The sequence below is a fragment of the Nicotiana attenuata genome, chromosome 1, assembly GCF_001879085.1.
Source record: "Nicotiana attenuata strain UT chromosome 1, NIATTr2, whole genome shotgun sequence".
Classification (NCBI taxonomy): Eukaryota; Viridiplantae; Streptophyta; class Magnoliopsida; order Solanales; family Solanaceae; genus Nicotiana; species Nicotiana attenuata.
In genome coordinates this window covers 28291355-28314530 of record NC_031989.1, presented here as the reverse complement: position 1 = coordinate 28314530, position 23176 = coordinate 28291355, and the positions used below count along the sequence as shown (strand labels likewise).

Below are 23176 nucleotides of genomic sequence, written 5' to 3'. Positions count from 1 at the left end.
ATGGTTCGGTTTGGATCGGTTTCTCCCTAAAAAGAAACCAAACCAATTAAGTTGGTTTTTTCTCGATTCGGTTTATGTCGGAATTTTCGTTTTTTCGGTTATTTGTCAGTTTTTTCTTAAATATAAGACATACACTACCAAACACAACTGTCGACTATATTATTTTTGACGTAACACTATCAAATCAATTGTGCTTTGAGAAATTTATCAATTACCAAGATATATTGACGATAATTGAATCAAATAGTGATGAATAATTTAAGGACTTAATTAAAAACAAATTATTTTTAACATGAAATGAATTCTTACACTTAACATAAGAAAACTACCAATTAAACTAGAATGTAAAGGCAAAGAACTGTACTAAAAGTGCAAACGATTAACATTTACCATTAAATTTTAGAAACTTTGTACAAAAATATACATGTATATAGGTGTAACAATAAATTTAAAATAACTACTTCTATAGTCGGTCTGGTTCGGTTTTTTTCGGTTATTTTTTTTTTAAAATCAAAAACCAAATCAAATTTGATCGGTTTTTAAAATTCAAACCAAAACTAAACCAAACCAAAAAGTATCAGTTTTTTTGGTAGGTTTAGCTTGGTTTTCGGTTTAGTTCGATTTTTCGGATTTTTATAAACATCCCTATGTGTATGTATCTATATATATTTTTTCAAATTTATCGGGGATCAATGACCCTATACCCAAAGAGTAGGTCCACCTCTTATTATAAGTACGGTTTCCAACTTAGAAGAAGCGATAGAACAAAGAGGACTATATTCTAATACTGTACGGGTTTTGAGTTTTTCTTAATATGTTAACAATAGGAGTCATTAAGTTTAATATAAAATAAAAAATAAAACAATTCCATGTGGACCAAGAATTTTTTAAGAAAAAAATCCTTGTGGAATGAGAAAATAAAATAAAATAAAATTCCACATGGAAAAAATAAATTACTATGCTTCTAGGGACAAAAATAAATGCATGTAGTACAAATTTAAAAAAATAGCTTTTCTTGTAAGTAAAAGTTGCTTTTAATTTCATTAATATCCTTCATGAATCATGGACAAAGACTAACACCAATGCATGTCGACACCACAACGACCATAGGTAATACTAACACCAAAAACAAAAATACAGGCAATCAAGTATAAACCAATACCAAAACTATTAGTATATATTTACTTTTATAAGCTTGAAAACTAAAGGAAAATTATCAGTTATGTCAATCCATTAGTAAGTTAGTACAAAAATTAATCAATTCATAAAATACTATTAATATTAGCCAATTAGTTACTTGTAGCAATAAAAAAAGAATAAAATTTTTTCTTTAATTTGAGGGAGCGTTGTTGGAATGGATTCGATAGATCTTAAGGAGTTTAAATCTCGGTTTTGGGATGATTTGGTAAAATTTTTAGGGGGTATAAATTGAAAATTCGAATTAGAAAATGAACATAAAAAAGATGATATGTGTATCATATTGTGTATCAAATGTATATCACATATGCATCATATTTATATCAAATGTGTATCACACGTATATCCATGTATACCTGTGCATGAGATACATGCATGATACATGTTTGATACATGTGTTGTAGAAGATTTTTTTGAACTCGATTTTAACTACGAATTTTGATACCAAAATCAGTCCAAATTACATCCAATATTCCTCAAATTTTATATATTGACTCATCTATATGTTTTCAATGAATTTCAATCATACTCAACCACACACACATATGTTGTATTTTAATACCTTATTTGCTACCTCATCCATAAAATTTCCTTTTCGTCTTGCATCTAATGTTGTTGATCACGCTTAAAAATTTGAAAGGAGATCTTTGCGCGTGAATATTTATAAGAAAGTATCCTTATTTATTTAGGGTTTCAATTTTTGTACGTGCTTGGTTAGTTTTGGAGGGTCTATAATTAACGGCTAAAGCTTGGTAAGTTCGGACTTATTTGAGATATTTATATAAAATTCCCAAAACTAAAGTCCTTGTTTTTTTCGAAATCATGAAAATGCAGAAGCATGAAGTATTCTGCATTCACACGAGATTCGAAAAAATACCATCCACTAAAGGATATGATATAAGCACTCTTAATTAATGTATTTTACACGTTATAATAGCTTAGTTATCATTTATTTTAGGTTATAAATAACTAATGTTTATTAAATGAAGTTAGTACAATTATTTTTTTCACCTAGTATAATAAGTGATTTGGTATTTGCCCGTAATGCATACCTCTTAAATAAAGCTAAATCTTTTTTATGGGCCGCTTTTTATACTAAAGGGAACTATCTTCTGCAAATACCCACCCACCACAAATTATTTACTCAATTCTTACCCATAAAGTTTTCTCTATCCCCATTTTATCATAAAAAATTATTTTTTTCAAAACTCTATAATAAAAATTTCGGAATTTTTTTAAAATAAAATAAGTGAAAAACCGTTCAATTTAGCGGAAAAATATTTTATAGATGTTTAGTTGTTCGTTCATAGGAAACACACCCATTGTTTAGTTGTTCGTTCCAAACTGACAATTGTATCCATTCTTCTGCCAACTGTTTAGTGTGTGTCAGTAACTTAACTTTAATTTGTTGTAATCTAACATAGATTTCTCCAAATCCCATTTGATTCTTCTTTCCTGAATAGGACTCTTCTCTTCAATTCAATTCCTTAATTACAAAAATCTCTCTTTCTTTTTCTCTTTATCCCTCTCCTTCCCCCCCAATTTTCTGTCCAATGGTAGCACTATCAGCTTTCTATTGAACAAGGTTAGACAAGTAAAGCTGATTTTTTTATTTATTTTGTGAACATCTTTCAGTTGATCAAAACGACATTATTGTTTTCTAGGTAAAAATCTCTGGTTTATTTTTTTTTATTCTTGTGATTTCTTTGAATTTTATGCTATTTTTTCTAAAAGGGTTTGTTTTCTTTAAATTTTTGGACCAAGAAAAAGAAAAAGAATCATCTATCTGCATTATAGTTTTGATTATCTGAACTAAACAAGTGGCTTATCTTGATTACAGTAAAGTGGGTCTCAGGTGATTAACTTTGGGCCTATATATATATATCAAAGAACCTGAAATGACGAAGAAGAGGGGCAGGCCCAGGAAATTGAAGAAAGAAGAAATAGCAGAAGATTGGTGCTTTGAATGTAAAGATGGAGGAGAGCTAATGATTTGTGATTATGGGTAAGTTATTTTAGTAAAAACCATTTTATTTTGATACGTCGAAACAGTATCTGAATATAAAAGTTACAGTATTTTTCCCCTTCTTTTCGGGCTTTACTTTGGTCAATGAAAACGTGGACATGAAATGTGGGAACTTTTAATTCTTTTTCTGGGTTGAAAAAGACACCTTTACTAAATTTAGGTCAAAATTGCCCCTCTGCATGGTGGGAGGGAACTTTTTGTCTCTTTCATGAACCCTAGGTTGTGTCTTGTCTTTTTCTATATTTTGCGTTACTGGCCCTAAAAGATTTGTGATTACAAAAAAAATTATTCTTTTTTTGTGAAGTAATAGCCACTGTTTGGCTTTCTGGGGAAAGGTTTTTTTCTTTTCCGTGACAAACCATAAATTTCTGTGGATAAACTCAAGCTTGCTTGCAAACATTGTTAGTTGGCTCCAATAATAAAAAAAACAAAAAATGAATGAAAAATGAAACAGGTTAATTCCTTCAGTTTTCAGCTGGGACTTCTTTTATTAGGAACTTGACTATTATGAAAGACAAAGTCTGTAGATTTACATTCCAATAGCCTTGGATGCTAGAGTGGGTTGTGAGTGGACAGTAATTCTTAACCTCATGCTCTACTTGCTGGCACAATGTATATACCTTAGAAAGAAAGGGATGGCATAGTAATTCTGGTCAATATCCCTTTAGTGGAAGGATAAAGTAAGAGTGTATCTTGGAATGTGAGGGGATGAATCACCCAAACAAAAGGTCCATTGTTGGGGGATGAATATGAGGGGGAGGGGGAGGGGACGATGACTTAATTTGTTGCTGCTAGTCCAAGAAGTGTAAAAGGAGGGAGGTAATTAGCTTGAGAGAATGCGGGACCGAGAGAAAAATGGAGGTAAAAAAAAGAGGTGCGTGATTGCAGTTCTCAGAAATTGCATGGAAAAAATAAGGGAGGTTCCAGATGATTTTTCAATCTTTTCTAAATTCAGAAAGGTGTGCTTCGCTGAGGCGAGGATGCCTTGTCAGCGACTAAAAGTTTAAAAGTTGGGAAGTTTTGGTGCTTTTTGGAATGTATATGCGTCAGTGGGTAGGGTCAAATTAGAGGTATTGGGATGAGTTATCCACCTCTATAGTGGAATGGGATTTTCCATGGGTATTTGGGGGGTGGGGTGGAGGTGGGGGGGGGGGGGACCTCAAAAATACTATTATTAGCTTTTTGGAGGAAATGATGGGATGCGGAACAGTGTCCAAGGGCAATGGAGGATCTCTCGAAGCTCATTGATAATCATGTTCTTATTAGTTCGTCCTACTCTCCCATCATGCAAGACTAGAAGGTAGTAGAGGTACAAACATGCAAGCTCACCTCAGATTTGAGAATGTGGCTAAAGGCAACGGATTTCAAACATAGAGTGGCGGGCTGGTGCAATGGATTTGTAATCACGGGCAAACCATCATCCCAACTCGCAAAGAAGTTAAAAATGCTAAAAGGGGCATGCATGTGTGGAATAGGGAAGTTCTTGGGAGAGTAAGTGTGAAGAGAGCTTATGAATGAGTTGGGGGGAAGTTGAGAGGGGCGAAATGATGACGGGAAAAGAGAGGAAGAAGGAGGTGAAGAGAGGCCGGCTATAGCTCAAGAGAGTAGTAGGAGATAAAAATCGAGGGCTTTATGGTTGGAGGAGGGGGTTTTAAATACAAAATTCTTTCATATGGTAGCAGTAGCGAATAAGAGGAGAAATTTTGCCTATGGAAGTGGATAAGGGGGTATATTAGGGAGATGAGGTAAGGGGCAATAGTAGAATTTATAAACACTTGTACAAAGAGGAGGTGAATTGGAGACCAAAGTTGCGAGGGCTAGTGTTCAATCAAATTGGTGAGGATAAGGGAGTGGTCCCGGTCCAGGGGTTCACCCTGGCGTTCTTCCAACAATGTTCGGATACAGTCTAAGGAATGATTATGTAAGATCATTTCTACAGTTTATTGCACTTGCTTGAATACAATAATGCTTTTGTCTTTCTCTCTCTCAACTTAGGCCATGTTCAACTGAGAAAGCGGAAGTACGGATGAAATACATTGTGTATCTTCGAGAAACAGTGGCACACTATAGTAAATAAGCACTTCCTCTAATTTAATGGATGTAAACAATCTTTTCTACACAGTCGGTATGCAAAATTATATTCAGTTTCTTGGGGTTCATTCACTCTCGCCGCAATTGCAGATCATTTCGTTTCTCGTAACTTAAAGGGTTAAAGAAGTTCACGGTGCACTGTGATTGATTACCTTTGCTGCTGATGTTTACCCTGTGACTTGGTGACTAAGAGGGTGTTTGGCTAAGCTTATAAGCTGGTCAAACTAGCTTATAAGCACTTTTTGGCTTATTTACGCGTTTGGTAAAATTAAAAGTGCTTATAAGTTAAGTGCTTATAAGCCAAAAATAAGCCAAAAGTCATAAGTTGGTCTCCCCCAACTTATCAAATTTCAGCTTATAAGCACTTTAGGTTTGATCAAAATATTTACTATTCTATCCCTAAAATACTTTTTTTTAGAACAAAACTCTTCGTATACCCAGTTCTTCAGCTGCTTATTTTTAATTTAAGCACTTTTATCCAAACACATAACTGCTTATTTTTTAAATCAGCTTCAGCACTTAAAAGTGCTTTTCAGCACCTAATGCTTATCAGCTACTCTAAATCAGCTAAGCCAAACGGGCTCTAATTTCTTTCTCTACATGGACTTTTACTAAATAATATATTTTTGATTTTGCAGGCAATGCTTGAAAGCGTATCACCCTGCATGTGTGGGGATAGCTGACTCGTTTCTGACAAGTGATAAACGTTGGATATGTGGCAAGCCTCTTAATTCATTCTCCTTTAAGCAAATTTAATATTTCTAAATTTACTCTTTCTCCTTTTGTTTTGTCTGTAGTATTTCTTCTTTTGCTAATTTATCGATTTTGAATAGCCAAAGTGAAGCATGACAAAGCATACTGTATATTGAGCGAGATAAGGCAATTGAATTTTGAGTTCTGTTATATTTAGATTTTCCAAAATAAACACTGGAAGAAAAACTGTCTTTGCCATTTCTCCATGTATACTAAAATGAAAAGGGATATGAACTTCTCTCCTTAGATAACTGCTTTACAACCTTGCCTATTTACCCTATCATAGTTACTTGGATGAACCAAAATAGTTTTCTTTGATGAAGATTCAATGTAAAAGAGAGGACATTAAGTTATATAGTGGGAGAAGTCCCTTGAAACTGTCTGTTGTGTTCAAGGAATTAGAAAGACGCCACTTTGACAAACAAGGTTTCCAATGATTTGAATGTTTAGGAAATATTTGTTGTAAGCTGGTAACTTTTTTTTTGCATGTAAATAATTCTCGTTAAGGAATAAATTTCCAAGGATACATGATTCCTCCTGTAATGGTATGTCGTCCATAGTTGCTGAAGTTACCCTTCATGACAGTTTAGCCGCTTTAGGAATAAAGTTTAATTTTAGGGATCCATTGTAGTTACACTCTTATCTTGCCTCAATGGAATCTTTTGATGGCTGGATGCTACATTTAAAATCTTAACAACTTGCTAGTTATGCTCAGCTCCCTTTGGTCGCTTATGCACTAAAGCGTGGCTTTTAAAGGTTGCTCATTATAAATCATCTTTGTTTTCTCATCCAAATTTATGAACCACATTGATCTCCAATGGAGCGGTTCAGGTATTCCAAACCTTTTCAAAAATTCCAAAGTTTGGACTCATAAGTCCACCAAACTCATCACCTTAATCTCCCTCTTGTAATAAGTGATTCTGCTGTTGGTTTCAAGGTAAATATGAAGAGAAAATTTGCATTGGGGAGCCAATTCACGTGCTTTCCATATGGAATTCTCTAATTTAGTTCGGTTACTCTTGAACATTGTTTCTATCGGTCAAGAGTAGCATCCAGCCAAACAATGTCGCAAAACATTGGTAAATAAACGGTGCACGATTGCTCCTATTAGGCAGGGTGGTGATCACGCCCAACTCTAGTCCTAAAAAAAATAAGCGGTCGCTGCAAATATGATCCAGTCTAAGAGTCCGGAGTCGAATCCCGCAGAGAACTAAGGTTTGGCTGTAACTCTTAAGTATCACTAAGAAGACAAGCTTGAATAATTTCTAAGCTATATGTTAGAATAGTTATGTGAATATATGTAATTAGTCCTAGTTCTAGGGCTGGGCATATATCGGGTAAAAGCGATTACTCGAACCGTTAATTGTTTATTAGGTTATCGATATCGGGTTATTGGGTTAACGGTTTAGAATTTTTTCACTATTGGATCGATTCGGGCCTTGGGTTGCCAATTTTGTTAATGGGTTAACTGATAACCCAATAAGAATTAATAAAATTAGGACTTTACCCTTAAGTATATACATATGATAGGGCTTCAGTTCATTCTCTCCTATTCTTTCTCAGCCGCACTCTTCAGTTGCTTCATCTTCATTCTTCGTAGACCTTACTAGTTACTCCCAGCGTAAGTCTTTAGTCTTATACATTAGGCTTTTAATTTCTATAACAAAATTCATCTTCATATTGGTATTTTTGACGGTTAATGATTCTTTTTTTATTTATTTATTTTCGTTTCTTAATTTTGTGAGCTCATGTTGTGCAGCCTATTACTACTACCAATTTCTCTTCGCACTTATTAATTCTCAATCGACAATCTTCGTCAGTTTCGGGTATTTTTTTTAACATTATTCTTATGTACAGTACGCTGAGCTTTGACAACATGACAACATTTTCTTGCCTTCTAGGTGTTTTTCATTTCTGTGTTAGTATTGCCCATGCACAAATCAGGTTTTCCTCTATGGTTTCTTTTTTAAGGTTAGGCATTTGACAAACATCTAATTTATCTTGGACTGTTAGTAATATATGTTTGGACTTGTTAATTTTAAGGTGAAATTGCTACTACTTTGTATTGTTATTAATGTATTTGGACAACTGTTGTTGAAGAATTAGTACTATTCCAGTTGTGGCCACAGGACAGAACGCAGAAATGGGTATTATACTATATGTGAATTCTTCTCTTTTTTGCTTAACTCATTGTCTTCTCTTTTTTGCTTAAATCTAGATTGCGTTATCTTATCGGGTAAACCGATAACCGAACCGATAATGATCGATAATCGATTAACCGATAACCGATATCTTATCGGTTCGGTTATCGGTATATCAAATTTGTAAACCCATAACCGATAATATTCCAAACCGAACCGACCGATGCCCACCCCTACTTAGTCCTTATGAAATAGGAGTAGGTTATGTGTTATGTATACATATAAATATGGCTCATTGTAACATAGAATATCAATAATAGATTTTTCTCCAGTGCATTCTCACATGGTATCAGAACATTAGTGAGATAATTATCGTTGTGCGTCATTCCACCGACATCCAGGAAGAAATCAGTCGTCACCGTGTAATTCTCCGGTGACTTAAGCAGTTGTTTACGTCAATCTGAGTTTCAGTGGGGTTTGTGCAAATTCCAACACCACCACAAGGTTCTCGTATCATCGGCGACCAAACCCCAGTGGAGTTCTCCGGTAGAAAACTTCACACGCGCCGTCATGCGCCTCCGGCAGTTAGGGTTCTGGCGAGAGTGTGCGCGTGAGGTAATTTTCCGGCATCTTTCAAGTCTGATTTTTCTACTGGGCTGGTCACCTGCCTCTACCGACTCGACCCATCGAGATTTTGTGGTTTCTCAGTTGCCGAAAAAGTGTTTTCCGGCAAGAGCAGTGGTTTTTCGGCGAAAGCAGTGGTCTGTCACTGTTTAGGTCACTTTTTCGGCCACTCTGTTCACATAACTATTCTAACACTATAAATATCAAGATTCTATGTCTAACTAATTAACTAACAAATTAAAAAAAGTAAATTAACACCTAGAGATACTAAGTGTTGGAGACAAGATTAAGAAGGTCTAGAGTTATGGTTTCCCCAATTGATCTCCTTGTGTGTTATTGCCTCCTTAGGCCGAATCCCCCTTAGGTCGAAGCTCTTAGGCCGAATTCCCCCTCCTTAGGTCGAATCCCCCCTTTAAAAGTGAGTTTAAAGTCTATTTATATGGGATAGGGTTAGCATGGGGCGAAATAATACAAGCCAACTTTGGACAGACTATTCAGGTTAACTCGTTCACTCACTCGTGCGCACGCGAGAGTGAACGAGCGAAGTTCTTCTCTTTTTCATTTCCTTCTAGGTCTCTCGTGCACTTCCATGCCTTTTTTCCATAATTTGCTGTTTTTTTTTTCAAGCTCTCCTCAGCTAGCTCGTTCACTATCTCGTGTGCACGCAAGAGTAAACGAGCGAAGTATTGTCTTTTGGTCCCAAGTAACTTCTTTTGCTCATCTTTAATCCAACTTGCTCCTACATATAAGAATGCACGTAATTAGCATAATTAACTACAAAAACTCGTGTAATCTCCCATATTTACACAAGTTATGAGATGAAATTACACCAAAAAATATGCATTTTTAGCCTTTTATCAACACCCCAACCTCAAACTCTTGCTCGTCCTCGAGCAACTTTCAAAATTAAGTTCAATGGCAAGAAACACATTTCAACAAATTACTCAAGCATCACATCAATGATAATGGTTTATACCAACACTTGGAACTCAACATAAGAACTATTGACATCTTTCTTCAAAATTTGACCCATGCCCGGACTATTTAAAATATTTGTGCGACTTCTTCTAACATCCTAACCTCAAAAGATAACTCCAATACATTTCCTACTATGACTCACTCCTTGTGTAAACTCAAAATGCCTGAACTTTACCGGTCATTTACAAAAATGAAGGAGTTCTTCTAATTTACGAAGAGTTTTCCCTCCTTTCAGAAACTTTCTTATTTCTCTTCGTCTATATTGTCCACATAAAGTACAAATGGTATACATCCCATGCTATGCTCGTCGTCTTTTTTCTTCCGAAGGCCTAATTAAGGAGCATGTTTTTAACCATAACACACACAACCCATTGTACTCTGGAGAAATTCAAATAGACCCCCCCCCCCCCCCACCCACCCACCCACAATTGGTGAACCTTGTAGTACAAAATAAGATGGTCCATATCTTCCCTAAAGTTCTTACACATGTCGGAACAATCTACATGTGTTACTTCCCTGCTTCTAAGGTTCTCAAGAGTAAGAATGGCCCCTCTTGCTCCTAGCCAAGTGAAAAAGCAAAGTCTTCTTGTTGTTCTACGCTTCTTTTCTTGTCTTCCAACATCCTCTATGGTAGAAAGATTCAACCGAGAAGAGTCCAACTTTCCCATACCAATTCCCTATGTCACTTGTTACATTGTGAGAAGAAAATATTGACACATGTATAGTAAACTCTTAATAGTTTTGAGTTAATCGTCTCCAACCAATCTCTAAAACAATGGCCTAGCGGCTAGGAGCTGGAATAACGTCCTTGGGGACCAAGGTTCAAATCCAAGCGGTGAGTAGTTATCCAGTACTTGGAAGTAGTAGATGTCCAATCAATTAGTCGAAGTGTATGCAAGCTGGTGTGGATAACACAGCGATATACATTTCATCAGAAGGAGAAAAATATCCTTGATGAATAATAGATTTCCAAAAGCAATTTTATTCCAGCTACCAAAGTTGATATTTCTAACACTTAGTATTAAAATATTGAGAAAATACATAAGTTACCCATCAAACTTGTCCGGAAAAATCATTTACACACCTTAACTTTACTGGCGACCTATATCCCCCTTATTTTTGTTTGAGGTGAATTTAATACCACCCTAAATGGTGATGTGGCAAAGGCAGTAGTTTCACTCTCTCAAACTCGTGTGTAAGAGGGAAAGATTCATTTCTTAAATTTAAGATTAAATGTAAAGGTCCAAGAGTTATGAAATTATTTGTGGGGAAGATAATTTACCCATAAACACCTGCATCAATATAATTCTACTGCAAAGAATTAAAAAGAAAGAAGACAAAATATCTCACCAATCACAATGATAACAACAAAATATCTCATGAATTCATTTGAAGGCAACAATATTAGAAAGAAGTAAACATAATCAGATGTTAGAGAAATGAGAAGAAAATTGGACCTTTATTGACAATATTCCTTTGGGAGCATCTGGGCAAAAGCTCAAATGAAAGACAAATACAGCAAATTGAGACACTCTGACCAATACCCAAAATCAAATGGATCACATCCAAGGGCGGTATCACAGACCAAAGCTCAGACCACCAATCTAAGACCGCGCCGAAAGTCGATTTTTCGAGTGACTAAACGGCTGTTTCAAAAGCTGTTTTTGGGTTGTATTGGACTGGTTTTATGGGCAAGAGGGGCTGGTTTACAAGCTAGAACTGGCAGCATTTTGGATCATTTTCGCAACTGTTTTGGGGCTTATTTTTTGGACTGATTTTATGGTGTTTTGGAGCTGTAAATTGGTGGTATGAGGGCTGATTTCAGCAGGTTTTGGGGAAGTTTCGGGGCTGGAATTTGCTGCGATTTTCAGTGATTTTAGAGTGATTTTAAAGGGAATAAAAAACTGCTGGAATTTGGGGGTGTCTTGGAGCTGATTTTCGCAGCTCTTTTCTGGTTTTCTCAGCTAATTTTGCTACGATTTTGGGGTGGATTTTGAGGTATTTTGGGGTGAGTTTTAGGTGCTGATTTTGGCGGTTAGTTGTGGGGGATTTGAGCTCTGTTTTGGGGCTGGTTCAGGGCTGTTTTGCCAGCTGATTTTTAGTGGTTAAAAGGAGCGAAAATAGCGGTCATTTGGTGGCTAATTTACATGAATTTGAAGGATGAAGACATGGCTACTGTTTTTGGGTTTTCTTTCTGTTTTTGCAGCTTTTCAAGGTGGTTTAGAGCTGGTTCCATGGTGGTGTAGGTAGTGATGAAGATGACATGGAAAAAAGAGTTAAAAAAAAAGTAATTAAATAAGTGGAAAAAAAATAAAGCAGCTTTTGACACGTGGCACGCGTGTACTACACATCCCACCACAAGACTTACTAAGTGTTACCAATGGGGTATTAAATTCACCCCAAACAAGAATATGGGGGACATAGGTCGCCCGTAAAGTTAAGGTGTGTAAATAATTTTTTCGAACAAGTTTGATGGGCAATTTATGTATTTTCACTAAAATATTTTGGAAAAATCTCTGGAGTGTAATTATCATAATTGATACGTAATTGTCATAATTCGATTTTTGGAAGCAGCCACTAATGCTTACGTTAGGGTAGGTTGCCTACGTCAACCCCTTGGGGTCCTGCCTTCCTCGGACCCTGCATGAACACGGGATGCTTTGTGCATCAGGCTGCCCTGATATGCAATACATAGTATAGTGTTGTAATGAACTTAAGTCGTTCAAGATCTTTTGATCTCCCTCCATATCGCAAGTTTCTTTACGTAGATGATGGATAAAATAGAGATAGAAGTTTTAATGGAAATTTTATTATGAGTTTATGATAGCTCTTTAAACGACTTTGCATAATGCTAAATACCAGTATATACTTTTTTCGTTCCAAAAAGAAAGCCGTACTTCTCTTTTTGGTCCGTTCCAATTTGGAGTTCAATATCCTTAAATGGAAAGTCTTAGATATATTATACGAGAAAAAATATTTTGTAGTACCATATTTACGTTGATGAATCAACTTTTCTTATTCCAATCCTCAATAACACAAAAGTTAATATTTAATCTCTTGTGCTTCAAAAACAAATATTGAAGAACTGATCTGTCAAATGTCAATCCTTCTTAGTTACAGCACCAAAAATCAAACTAGGAAAATACATTAGTATGGGGAAGAGAAAAAGTTTGCTTGAGAATTGATTATGAATCTATTCCATTCTAAATGCACAAAGCTTAACTTGGAGATCTTTAGTTGTGTTGATGATAGCATATGAAAAGCTCTTGTTGATTTTGAGTGATGAGGAAACCAAGATCGAGAAAGACTTGAGACAACCCCTCTATAACTTTTAGTGTCTAGCTGCAGATGATTTTACAACAAATTGGTCAATGTTTTATAGATCAAATCATATTCTCTAAGAATGTTAGCATGCAAGCTTCAATAATAACTTGCATATTCAGACTCAAAGAGTTAATGTGACATTTCCTCTACACCTACTGATGCAATATCTGCAAATTAATTTCTTAAACTTCATGCAGAGTCAAATTGATCAAGCAAGATGAAACTGAGATTTTTGTTAATCAACTTGTGGCACAAATAGAAACTGAGATACTTGCTTTTCAACAATATATTTAACAAAAGCACCACTATTCGTTATATAGCTTCTTTTGCTACTTCATTGTGAAATTTTTTGCTAACTGTCTTGGCACAATTGGAAAGAGTTACTTTCTAGGCAGTTTCGGAGAGTCTCACATTTCTCCGTTCAGTCCTTTTGATGCAGTTGCATGGTATTGGAGAAAACCTACTCGCAGAGAGAGGAAGGAGGAAAACTGTTCTTTGCTAGAGCCAGTATTTTTTTTCTTCCTTTGTGTAGTTAGATTTTCTATTTGTTGCACAAGGCAGGAGGAAAATAAAAATATAAAGGAGCCAAAAAGAAAATTAAAAGTATTTGGTGGCTAGCCCTATTTCAGGATGAGCAAGTATGCTTAGTGTTGATTTAATCCTGAAATTAAAACTGCATAAGGAATTGTTTTCTCATTATTTGGAGATAAATTACGATACGGAAATTGTTAAGCTCAAAAGTAGACTTAGATTTTTTTTAAAAAAGACCTTAATATGTAGATACAAGATTGAATTTCGTCACCTAATCGAAGCCATAATTCTTTAGGGTTAGGTCTCTTTAAATCGTACGTGTGTATGCTTAACAAACCTTGATTCTAATATGATAATATACATGAGTCAAGAGAATATAGAAGGGCTTAAATTAGTAATTTACTAAGAAATGAATTGTTGGAATCACATTTTCTGGAGTGTTGAGTTTGATTTAGAAACAATTTTGCCTCTAAATTACAAAAATATATTAGAATAAATTCAATTGCTTTATTTGGCTCCAAATTGCTACTGCACCACTTTTTGGAATGATGAATCACAATGCTAGAGTATGTATGTGGTAACTGCTTCTGAAATAAATGAGTTTGTCTGTAATCTCAAACACATTAGATTGCACTCAAATATTTTTAGTTTGAGTACTTATCTTCTGGGCATGTGTTGCCTTTTCATTACATAGAGTTAAATAATTGTGTGAAAAGTAACATCAGTTTTACCATGTTCCAGGATGGCATAAATGCTTAGTTTGCCTGAGAAGTCCAAATTATCACTGTTATTGTTGTGATAGAGCTGTATGCTCTCGGTGCATTGGTCGAGTCGAGTTTGTCCTTCTTAAAGGGAAGTATGGATTCTGCAATAACTGTTTAAAGCTCGCATTGCTCGTGGAAGAAGACGTGAATGTTGATTCTGATGGGGTATGCATGACTATTATGGTTATTCTCAAACTATAATGTTTGGTTCAGTACTAATTAATTACTTACTTTACTATTTTGGAAATGTTTATCTTTACATCTGAAGAAAATTTGTCATGAGAACTTAACTGAACTAGCCCAGGAAATATCTTGAACATGCACCTTACTAGCATGACACTTTACAGCATTGACATATAATTGTGTGTTATATTCATGATAGTAGGAGATAAATGAAGCCAATCTCGAAAGCACTTTGAGACGCAGCAGGCTTGACAATAGGAAAGTATGAGATGCTTTATGAGTCTCTCTTTAAAATACTATCTATATTCATCTGTGATTATTAAAAAGAAGTAATAGAGATTATATAAGGAAAAAGACAGAAATTCCTGTTCAATTTGGAAGGTGAACTGTATTTTATGGAAGTTCAAAAAGTTACTTGTCTCTTACGAAGTGGCTTCACACTGGTTTAACAGGAAAGGAGCTCGGTAGACAAGGTTGTATTACGGGGTGTAGGTTGGATCATCATTTTGTTGTTTTCTGGATTTTCTTCTTCTAGGGTTCCGAAGTTGAATTTATTCTAGCTACATGTGAGGTGGATATTATGATATTGATCTTTTTGGTCACAAACTCTATTTAACAGCTAACATTTCCTCGGTTTGAGCATGTAAGATTACGTCTTGTGGTTTTATCACTATTATTCAGTTAGAGGAGTCTTCTTTTATTTCTTGCTATAATCTTCCTCTCTTATTTGCTCTGTTAATCCAGTAGTTGATGAAGTAATCTGTTTCATTTCTCATATGAATGATTGTTGTTTTCCAGGAACGTGTAGACCTCAGAGATCGGGAAACATACGAGGGCCTTTTCAGGGAGTATTACGAGATAGTAAAGGAAAAAGAAGGCTTTGACAAAAACAGTGTTCTTGCTGCTAAGGCTCAATTAGACAAGGAAAATAGTGGCCGAATTAACTCTGATTCTGATGTACAACTCGCTTCGGATGAAGAGGATGAATTTAGTGAAGAGGATGAGCAACTCGCTTCGGATGATGGAGATTTAAATGACGGAGAACCTTTCAAGAAAGGACTTAAAAAGAAGAGATGTACACAGCAAAAAACAAAGATGCAAAGAAGAGTAAAGTCAAAGAAAAATGAATTTGTCGGATGGGGATCAAAAGCTCTAATTGACTTTCTTCAGTTTGTTGGCCAAGATACTAGAGAAAAATTAACTCAATATGATGTGACCTCGATCATAAGTAAATATGTAAAAGAACATAACCTTATCCATCCAGTTAAAAAGAAAAGGATCGTTTGTGACGTTTGGTTACAAGCTGTTTTTGGGAAGAAAGAGGTCAACAGACACAGAATATATAGCCTCCTTGACAGTCACTTTGTTGAAAATGAGGAGCGATCGAAAAAGGATGAGCTTGAATATGATCTTGAAGACAATGACACAGAAAAGTTGGTGGCTGAGAAAAAGGCTGAACAAAACAAGATGTCCTCAGTTAAGTATTCCACAGCAGCTCAAAGTCCAGCTGAACAAAACAAGATGTTGTCAGTTAAGTATTCAACCGCAGCTAAGAGTCCGTTTGCAGCCTTGATTCCTGAAAATATCAAACTTGTTTACCTGAGGAGGAGCTTGGTGCTGGAGATTATCAAACAGCCTCAGCCAATAGAAACAAAGATTATAGGAAGTTTTGTCCGGATCAAGTTAGATCCACGTGATTACAGGCGGAGTAACTCTCATCAGCTTGTGCAAATTGCAGGTTGTTTTAACAATGACTTCATACTTTGATTTATCTTGAAATAGTTGCCAAACATCCCTCGCGTCTTCCATAAGAAGTTTTTGGATAATTGGACAGTAATTAACCAGAAAGCCTGTTTTTTCCCATTTTAATTGATTATGTTTCCTTCACCTTTTGCTGTTATCATGTCATTGATAATCTGTTCAAGCATCTAATCATAATGTTCCTAATAGCACATGAAATAAAAGTTGAAACTTGAAACTCGTTTTTCATCTTCCCATGAACCAGATTTCCTTGTTAGTCATTTTGCTGAGTTCTTAATGTTGCGAGGACAATATAGTCTTAACACCCTTCTGTATTTTGTTTGGAACAAATAAACCGTATTCGGTTTTAAATTTTATTATACTTCCTCTGCCCAAAGTCAACCTGTATCTTTCTTTGACTACAAATATGTTAGAATAAGTTTAAATAACATTTTACCAAAATAAGTGTGATTAGCAGTAATTTCTATCTTACTTTTAAATATGTAAATATTTTTAAAAAATATTAAAAAGTCAATGTCTGAATTCACATAGAGAACTAAATGAGTTGACTCCGGATCGGACAACTTTTTTCGCGACGGAGGTTGACGGTTGCTAAACTAAAACATGTTTTCTTCCATCCGGAAGAGGAGTAGAAGACCTAGTTCGACTAACACCAATATTGAGAGAGAAAATTAATTATAGGTTACTAGAATTAAACTTAATAGGATGTGGAGAAATTTGAAAGTAAAAAATTGAAATGTGAATTAAGTGGCATAGATCACTGCAAAGATTGAAAAGATATGACATGATGAAAATAAGACAAATCAATCTACTAAAGAATATGATTAAATTGGGGAGAGAAAAGAGCAAGCAGGTCAAGTAAATGGGATGGAGAGAGTGAGGCGCAGATCTTTCAAATCTATTACAAGTCTTATATAGAATATTATCTTCCCTTAAGATCTTAATCGTCAGCTTGCTTCCAAACTGATTTCTTTCTTGTTCAAGCGAGTTTTCTCAGGGATCAAGCGCGGATCAAGCGATGAGTGCAACAGCGAGATTTCTCTTCAAGTTTCAAATATGTCCACAGATGTTTGCTTGACCATGCTTTCTGATGATGAGTTTTCTAAGGTAACCTACTTCTTTTTAGACATCTGTCTATTCGATCACTACCTACAATTTGACATGATTCTGCAGCTACATATACTGCAAATGGCTGTGAATATTTTCATAGCCTGCTCAAAAGTCCACTAAACTTCTGCTCATTTTGAGGAGGCAGACATACACAACCTTTATATGATCATTCTACCAATCTCTAAACCAAACCTTAAAGAATATATGATATCTCACTATTCAAATTTCTATCTTTTGACCAAACTAATCTTACTATAGCATTTTTTTCTCTAACTATTAAGTTTCTCCTCAAGTATTCTATTATATCAAAGTTCCAAAAGGATATTCTTTTTTTTTCTTCAAAGAATGAAAATTCTCCTTTGAGTTTGTGGTTATTACCTAATATTACAATGATTTTAAAATATTAGCTTTAGTGATAGTAACATCTAAAAAGAGATTAAAATATCATATATAATACAAAGTAAAAGGAACAGAGTCCGAGAGCCTAAAATATCCTTGAATATAGAAGGAGTACCGACTAATATTATTCATTTTAATAACTATTAGTTCTTATTTATTCTTTGGGGACATTGCCGTTTTTGGTTTCTTTTTCATCATTATATCCCAACTCATTTCTCTCATTTGAATTAACAATTATTAATTTTAATTGAGTTTATCATTTGGATTAGAAGACAATATACCTTAATATTCTTGATCATTATTTAATATTAAAACAAAATTGTTAAAACGGGTAAAATGTAGTTCGTTCATTTTCAATATTCATGATTGTTATTAGATCTTGATAAATAAAAAACTAAAATTGAATTTTTGGTTTTTCTCTTTGATATTAAGAGTTCCTATTATATCAAAAAATTAGTTAATGTTGAAGTTCTAAATATTAAAAAATGATTAAGTGACGTTTGTATTTTATGTATAATATGATGTATGTGTTTTCCATCATTAATGATTAAAAGGTTTATATTAAAAAAAAATAGTTTCTAAGTCACCTTAGATACTTTTTGCTAATGTCAAAAAATTAGAGTTACCACTACTCACATGGTCCAAAAAGAAGACAACAAAAAATTGAATTTTAAACACATGCTTCATGATTCTTAAGTGTTTAATCTACAAAAAAAAAAAACGAAGACAAACTTTGAAGAAAAGCTTTCATTACAATTTCTAACATGTCAAGAATCGTGAATAGTTACACGAGTTAAATAAGGAAAAGATTTATAAAAATAAACTTACTCAAGTTTAAATTCCTACATATTAGAGTTTTTACATAGTTCAAATAAGTAAGAATTTAACAAATAAAATTTAGTTGATTTTAAAGTCCTATATTGTATTAGGAAAATAATTAAAATACACAATTACAATTTTGTCCGATGTGACATCAATTTTTAAAGGGTAAAAAGGCGAACGACATTTCGCTAAGAGGCTTCGCGCTTTTAATAGTATAGATGAGAAATACTTATCCAAAAAAATTATAGGCCTATTAGGAAGGTACCTACTGATTATTCCCTTTTCCATCTACTTTTCAGTTGAGAGTTTGGGATCGTTTTGAGTATTTTTAACTGTGGAGGACAAAACTGATTGAACGTTTCTAGTACTCTAGATCTAAATGGAAGCTAGTTTTTGTTTCTTCAAAATACAACATAGTATCTCAACTTTACTTGATTTGAAGCTGTTACATATATTCCTCTATACTTAGGGAAAACCTTAACTGTGGGGAAATCTGGCAGGAAGCTTTCGTAGTTGACCCTTTAACTCTATGTATTTTGACATTTTACTCTGTGTTTCAGGAAGAATGTGATGATCTGAGAGAGAAGGTGAAAAAAGGCCTGCTTAAAAAGCCTACAATTGTAAGTATTTTTTTTTGCAGTTTGATATAGGAGTGTCAAATGAGTGGGTTGGGCTGATTTTGGGCGGGTCAAAAAGGGCTGAGTCAATAAATGGGCGAGTCATTTGGCCCGCCCTAAAGTAACTTGGGTTGAGATGGGTTGGGTCAAGTTGGGCTAAACTTTGGGTCATAGCCCAACCTGCCCAACATTTACCAAGCTTTAATAAATTTGTGTTGTTTTCTTATAAATTATTTAATTATCAAATAAGACTTTTCTCTTTTATTATGGTCATGTATAACATATCAAACAAAAAAAAAATATTTTAAAGATATTTTAACAAAATCACTCATGGATCAATTTGGGCTAAATATTATCCCAACTTTAGATGGATTGAAATGAGTTGGGTCAAGATGGGCCGAGTACAACAAATCGGCGGGTCAATGACCAGCCCAACCTTGGGCGGTTTGGGCGGGTCAAATGGGTTTGGGCTCAAATTGCCACCTCTAGACTTTGACATAGCTATCCCATTGAAACATAGTCGGGATATTCCTGGAACATTGAAAGCTTTAATATGTTTGACTATCATATTCCAGCTAATTTTTACCCCAAAAAAAGGATGTGATCTCTCTGTTCGCACTGCTCAGTGCAAGCTCTGGTTTCCCTCTCGGAATTCTCAATCTTCCTCTTCTTCTAATCCTTTCCCTTATTGTTGTTGATGGAAAATGGGTCACTACAATGCGAAGAAGGGTGATGCTTAGTTTCTCCAGTCCTGGTCTCTAGCAGTTTAAATATTTCATGTACTTGATATTGTCCTCAGTTTTGTGTCACCAAGTAAAAGTGCCTGGTAGCTGGTCCTTATTACTGTCTTCCATTTCAAATAAAAAGCATGCCTCGCTGAAACCCATTGTACATCTTTCTTTTTGAATAAACTCTACAGTGCCAACATGTGACTCCCCAAAAAAAGGATGTGATCTCTCTGTTCGCACTGCTCAGTGCAAGCTCTGGTTTCCCTCTCGGACAACCAATTTCTCTTGGATTATTAAGCGTTATAGCTTTTAGTATGGATTACGATAGGGAGCTAGTTTCTCCAGTCTAAAATAATCACTGGTGCAGAAGTGAATTCTCAATCTTCCTCTTCTTCTAATCCTTTCCCTTATTGTTGTTGATGGAAAATGGGCCACTACAATGCGAAGAAAGTTGATGCTTAGTTTCTCCAGTCCTGGTCTCTAGCAGTTTAAATATTCCATGTACTTGATATTGTCCTCAGTTTTGTGTCACCAAGTAAAAGTGCCTGGTAGCTGGTCCTTATTACTGTCTTCCATTTCAAATAAAAAGCATGCCTCGCTGAAACCCATTGTACATCTTTCTTTTTGAGTAAACTCTACAGTGCCAACATGTGACTTCCCATCGGCATGGCACATGAATGTTTTTTCCTCCAAAAGAGAACAAGATGACTTTAGAATTGCATTAATGGGAAGGTTTTAAGATGGGAGTACAACTGGACATCGAATATGTTCATCTAGAACACCACTTCAGATCAGCCGAGCAACGTGATTCAATAGTGGTTACATGGATTCGTGCCCTTCTTGCCCAGTGGGAGGTCATGAGGGAGTCTTCCAGCTTGCGAGTTTACGCAATGCTTCTTTTGTAGTTAGTATATGGAGAGTCCTTTTGAATTGTGTGTAACCTCTACTAAATTCTTAAGGTATTAGAAAGCTCGTACTTTTATGTTGGTGTTCTACATATCTGAAAAGATGTAAGCGCAAAGCGCAGTGCATCAAGTTTTCCAGTTATAGATTCATCTGAACTCCAATTCTGTTTAGTACTACTGTACTACCATAAAACTTAGTCTCCTTTTTGCAGGTGGAGCTTGAACAGAAGGCTAAAATCCTTCATGAAGACATCACAAAGCATGTATGGTTTCAGTCTTACACTACTAGTTTATACTCCATCAGCATGAGAATACAGAATATGATCCTGCAACACGGATCAAATGTTATAAAATGATTTCAGCTTCCATTTCAGTAACACGAAAATATTCTTCACCTGTTTATTTGTACCTTCAATCAATGTATTTGCGGAACATCTGAATATCTGATGCCACCCACCTTTAAAATTATTTGGTTCTTCTCTTTCCTTTTTACTGTCAGAGGATTGCTCGAGAGCTGGATTTGTTGAAGAAACTCATTGACCGGGCAAATGAGAAAGGATGGAGAAATGAATATCCTTTTTCTTTTCTTTTTTGGTGACGAAATTATTATATCACTATCTGTGGATCACCAATTTTAGCGCCTCTTCCTAATCATTTGTGTCTGTGTATTGTTGTATCGCTGTTCTTCATCCTGGTCTATTCTGCAAAGAAAAGTGTTTCCTTAACCCCTTTGGTCTTTACACTTTTCCGGTATTTTGAGAGAAAAAAACTCCTACAGCAACCTTCATACCTGCCATTTGTGCTACAGAACATTCCCGGAGTGATTCCTGAGGAATTAGAGGTTGAAGCTTTGTCTAAGGACGAGAGCGATGGTAATCAGATGAAGCAATGCTCAGATAAGACAACCCCTCCAAAGCAGAATATTCCGGGAGTGATTCCTGAGGAAGTAGAGCTTGAAGCTCTGGCTAAGGACGAGAGCGATGGTAATCAGATGCAGCAATGCTCAGATAAGACAACCCCTCCAAAGCAGAATATTCCGGGAGTGATTCCTGAGGAAGTAGAGCTTGAAGCTCCGCATAAGGACGAGAAGGATGGCAGTCAGATGCAGCAATGCTCGGATGAGACGACCAAAGTTGTCATATGCAAAGAGGAAGATGGTGCAGCTCGTCAACCCTCTCCTTCAAAACTTCAGTAGCTCGTCAAAGATGCATCTATCAGTTGCAGATATTACCTTGGTATATTAGTTGCTAGAAAGGTAAGTCAGTTCTAGCTTTGTTTTCTATATTATAGCCAGTTAAACTTTTTCCAGACTGCTCTAGCTATAAGAAAAGCCGGATGAACTTGTTGTAAACTTTTTGTGCTTGAACTTTTGGGTCTTCCCTGTTGTGCACACTGAAAAGCGGGGGAAAATTTTCAAGTAGCCATATTAATGTGGAAAATCATCCAAGTGGTGATATGAATGAACTCTAGATTTGGCGTCCTATCTCAGAAAAAAAGCAAACCAGTGTTGTGCATATTCTGCAGATGGAAAACTGGAAATAGTGTATTAGAATAGCCTCATCAGTTACTGTGAATGATCTGAACATGTCAAAACATTCCCTCCAACAATCTTTCATCTCCAGCCATTGAGATCTTGCTCACTGTTTATTATTTCTGGAGTGATGTCAAAAGTATGTATACTAAACAACTGCGGCCAATTTAGTAATGAAAAGGTATGGACAGTTTGATTAAAATTCAACACAGCTTGGTGATGATGAATAATCATTTTCTTGTGTTTGGGAAGAATAGGCTAGAGCTGTACTCATTTGGTTTGAATTAAGTCAAAAAATAGACAATGTTTAATAATAAGATAACAGGCACAGCAATAAACTCGTGTAATACACTTTGCATTTTGTCCACTTAATCATTTGTTGTTTGGACCTGACATTACCTCTAAAATAATATTTCAACAATTTCAAAATGTAGTGGCAAAAAGATTAAAGACTTTATTGGCTTTTCAAATGGAAGTGCCTAATTAGGCTAAATATTTTGTTCGTACAGCAAACTAAGAAATAAATGATCAAACTTTCAGATGTTGGCTTTTCGAAAGAGAAATTAAAATTTTGTTTGGATAACTTGTTCTAATTTTCTAAGGAAAAGTTAACGTTTGGATGTTTGTTTTCTAAAATATAAATAAGGTAAAGCATAAAGCAAAAGTTGCAAGACAATAATTTATCCAAGCT

General features: G+C 35.3%; 1 protein-coding gene across 3 annotated transcripts; it reads left to right on the top strand.

Annotated features, from left to right (window-relative positions):
• LOC109223362 (uncharacterized protein At5g08430-like) lies at nt 2392-22692 on the top strand. 3 transcript variants are annotated; one of them, XM_019387652.1, is made up of 10 exons: nt 2392-2782; nt 3038-3202; nt 5953-6032; nt 14407-14594; nt 15411-16350; nt 17371-17480; nt 19265-19324; nt 21167-21217; nt 21454-21524; nt 21696-22692. In XM_019387652.1, the coding sequence occupies exons 2-10, from the start codon at nt 3096-3098 to the stop codon at nt 22147-22149; spliced, it is 2061 nt and encodes a 686-aa protein (XP_019243197.1). In that variant the 5' UTR covers nt 2392-2782; nt 3038-3095; the 3' UTR covers nt 22150-22692. The 3 variants fall into 3 exon arrangements, with proteins under 3 accessions (XP_019243197.1, XP_019243191.1, XP_019243206.1); XM_019387646.1 differs by having other exon boundaries at nt 2392-2861; XM_019387661.1 differs by lacking the exons at nt 2392-2782; nt 3038-3202 and adding an exon at nt 4419-5144.

What these genes read in the sequence shown, in the direction of transcription:
- LOC109223362 (XM_019387652.1), top strand. Translation starts at nt 3,096, where the DNA reads ATGACGAAGAAGAGGGGCAGGCCCAGGAAATTGAAGAAAGAAGAAATA. An exon ending in TGAATGTTGATTCTGATGGG is followed by an intron (nt 14,595 to 15,410) that starts GTATGCATGACT and finishes GTTGTTTTCCAG; the next exon opens with GAACGTGTAGACCTCAGAGA. An exon ending in TGCTTAAAAAGCCTACAATT is followed by an intron (nt 19,325 to 21,166) that starts GTAAGTATTTTT and finishes TCCTTTTTGCAG; the next exon opens with GTGGAGCTTGAACAGAAGGC.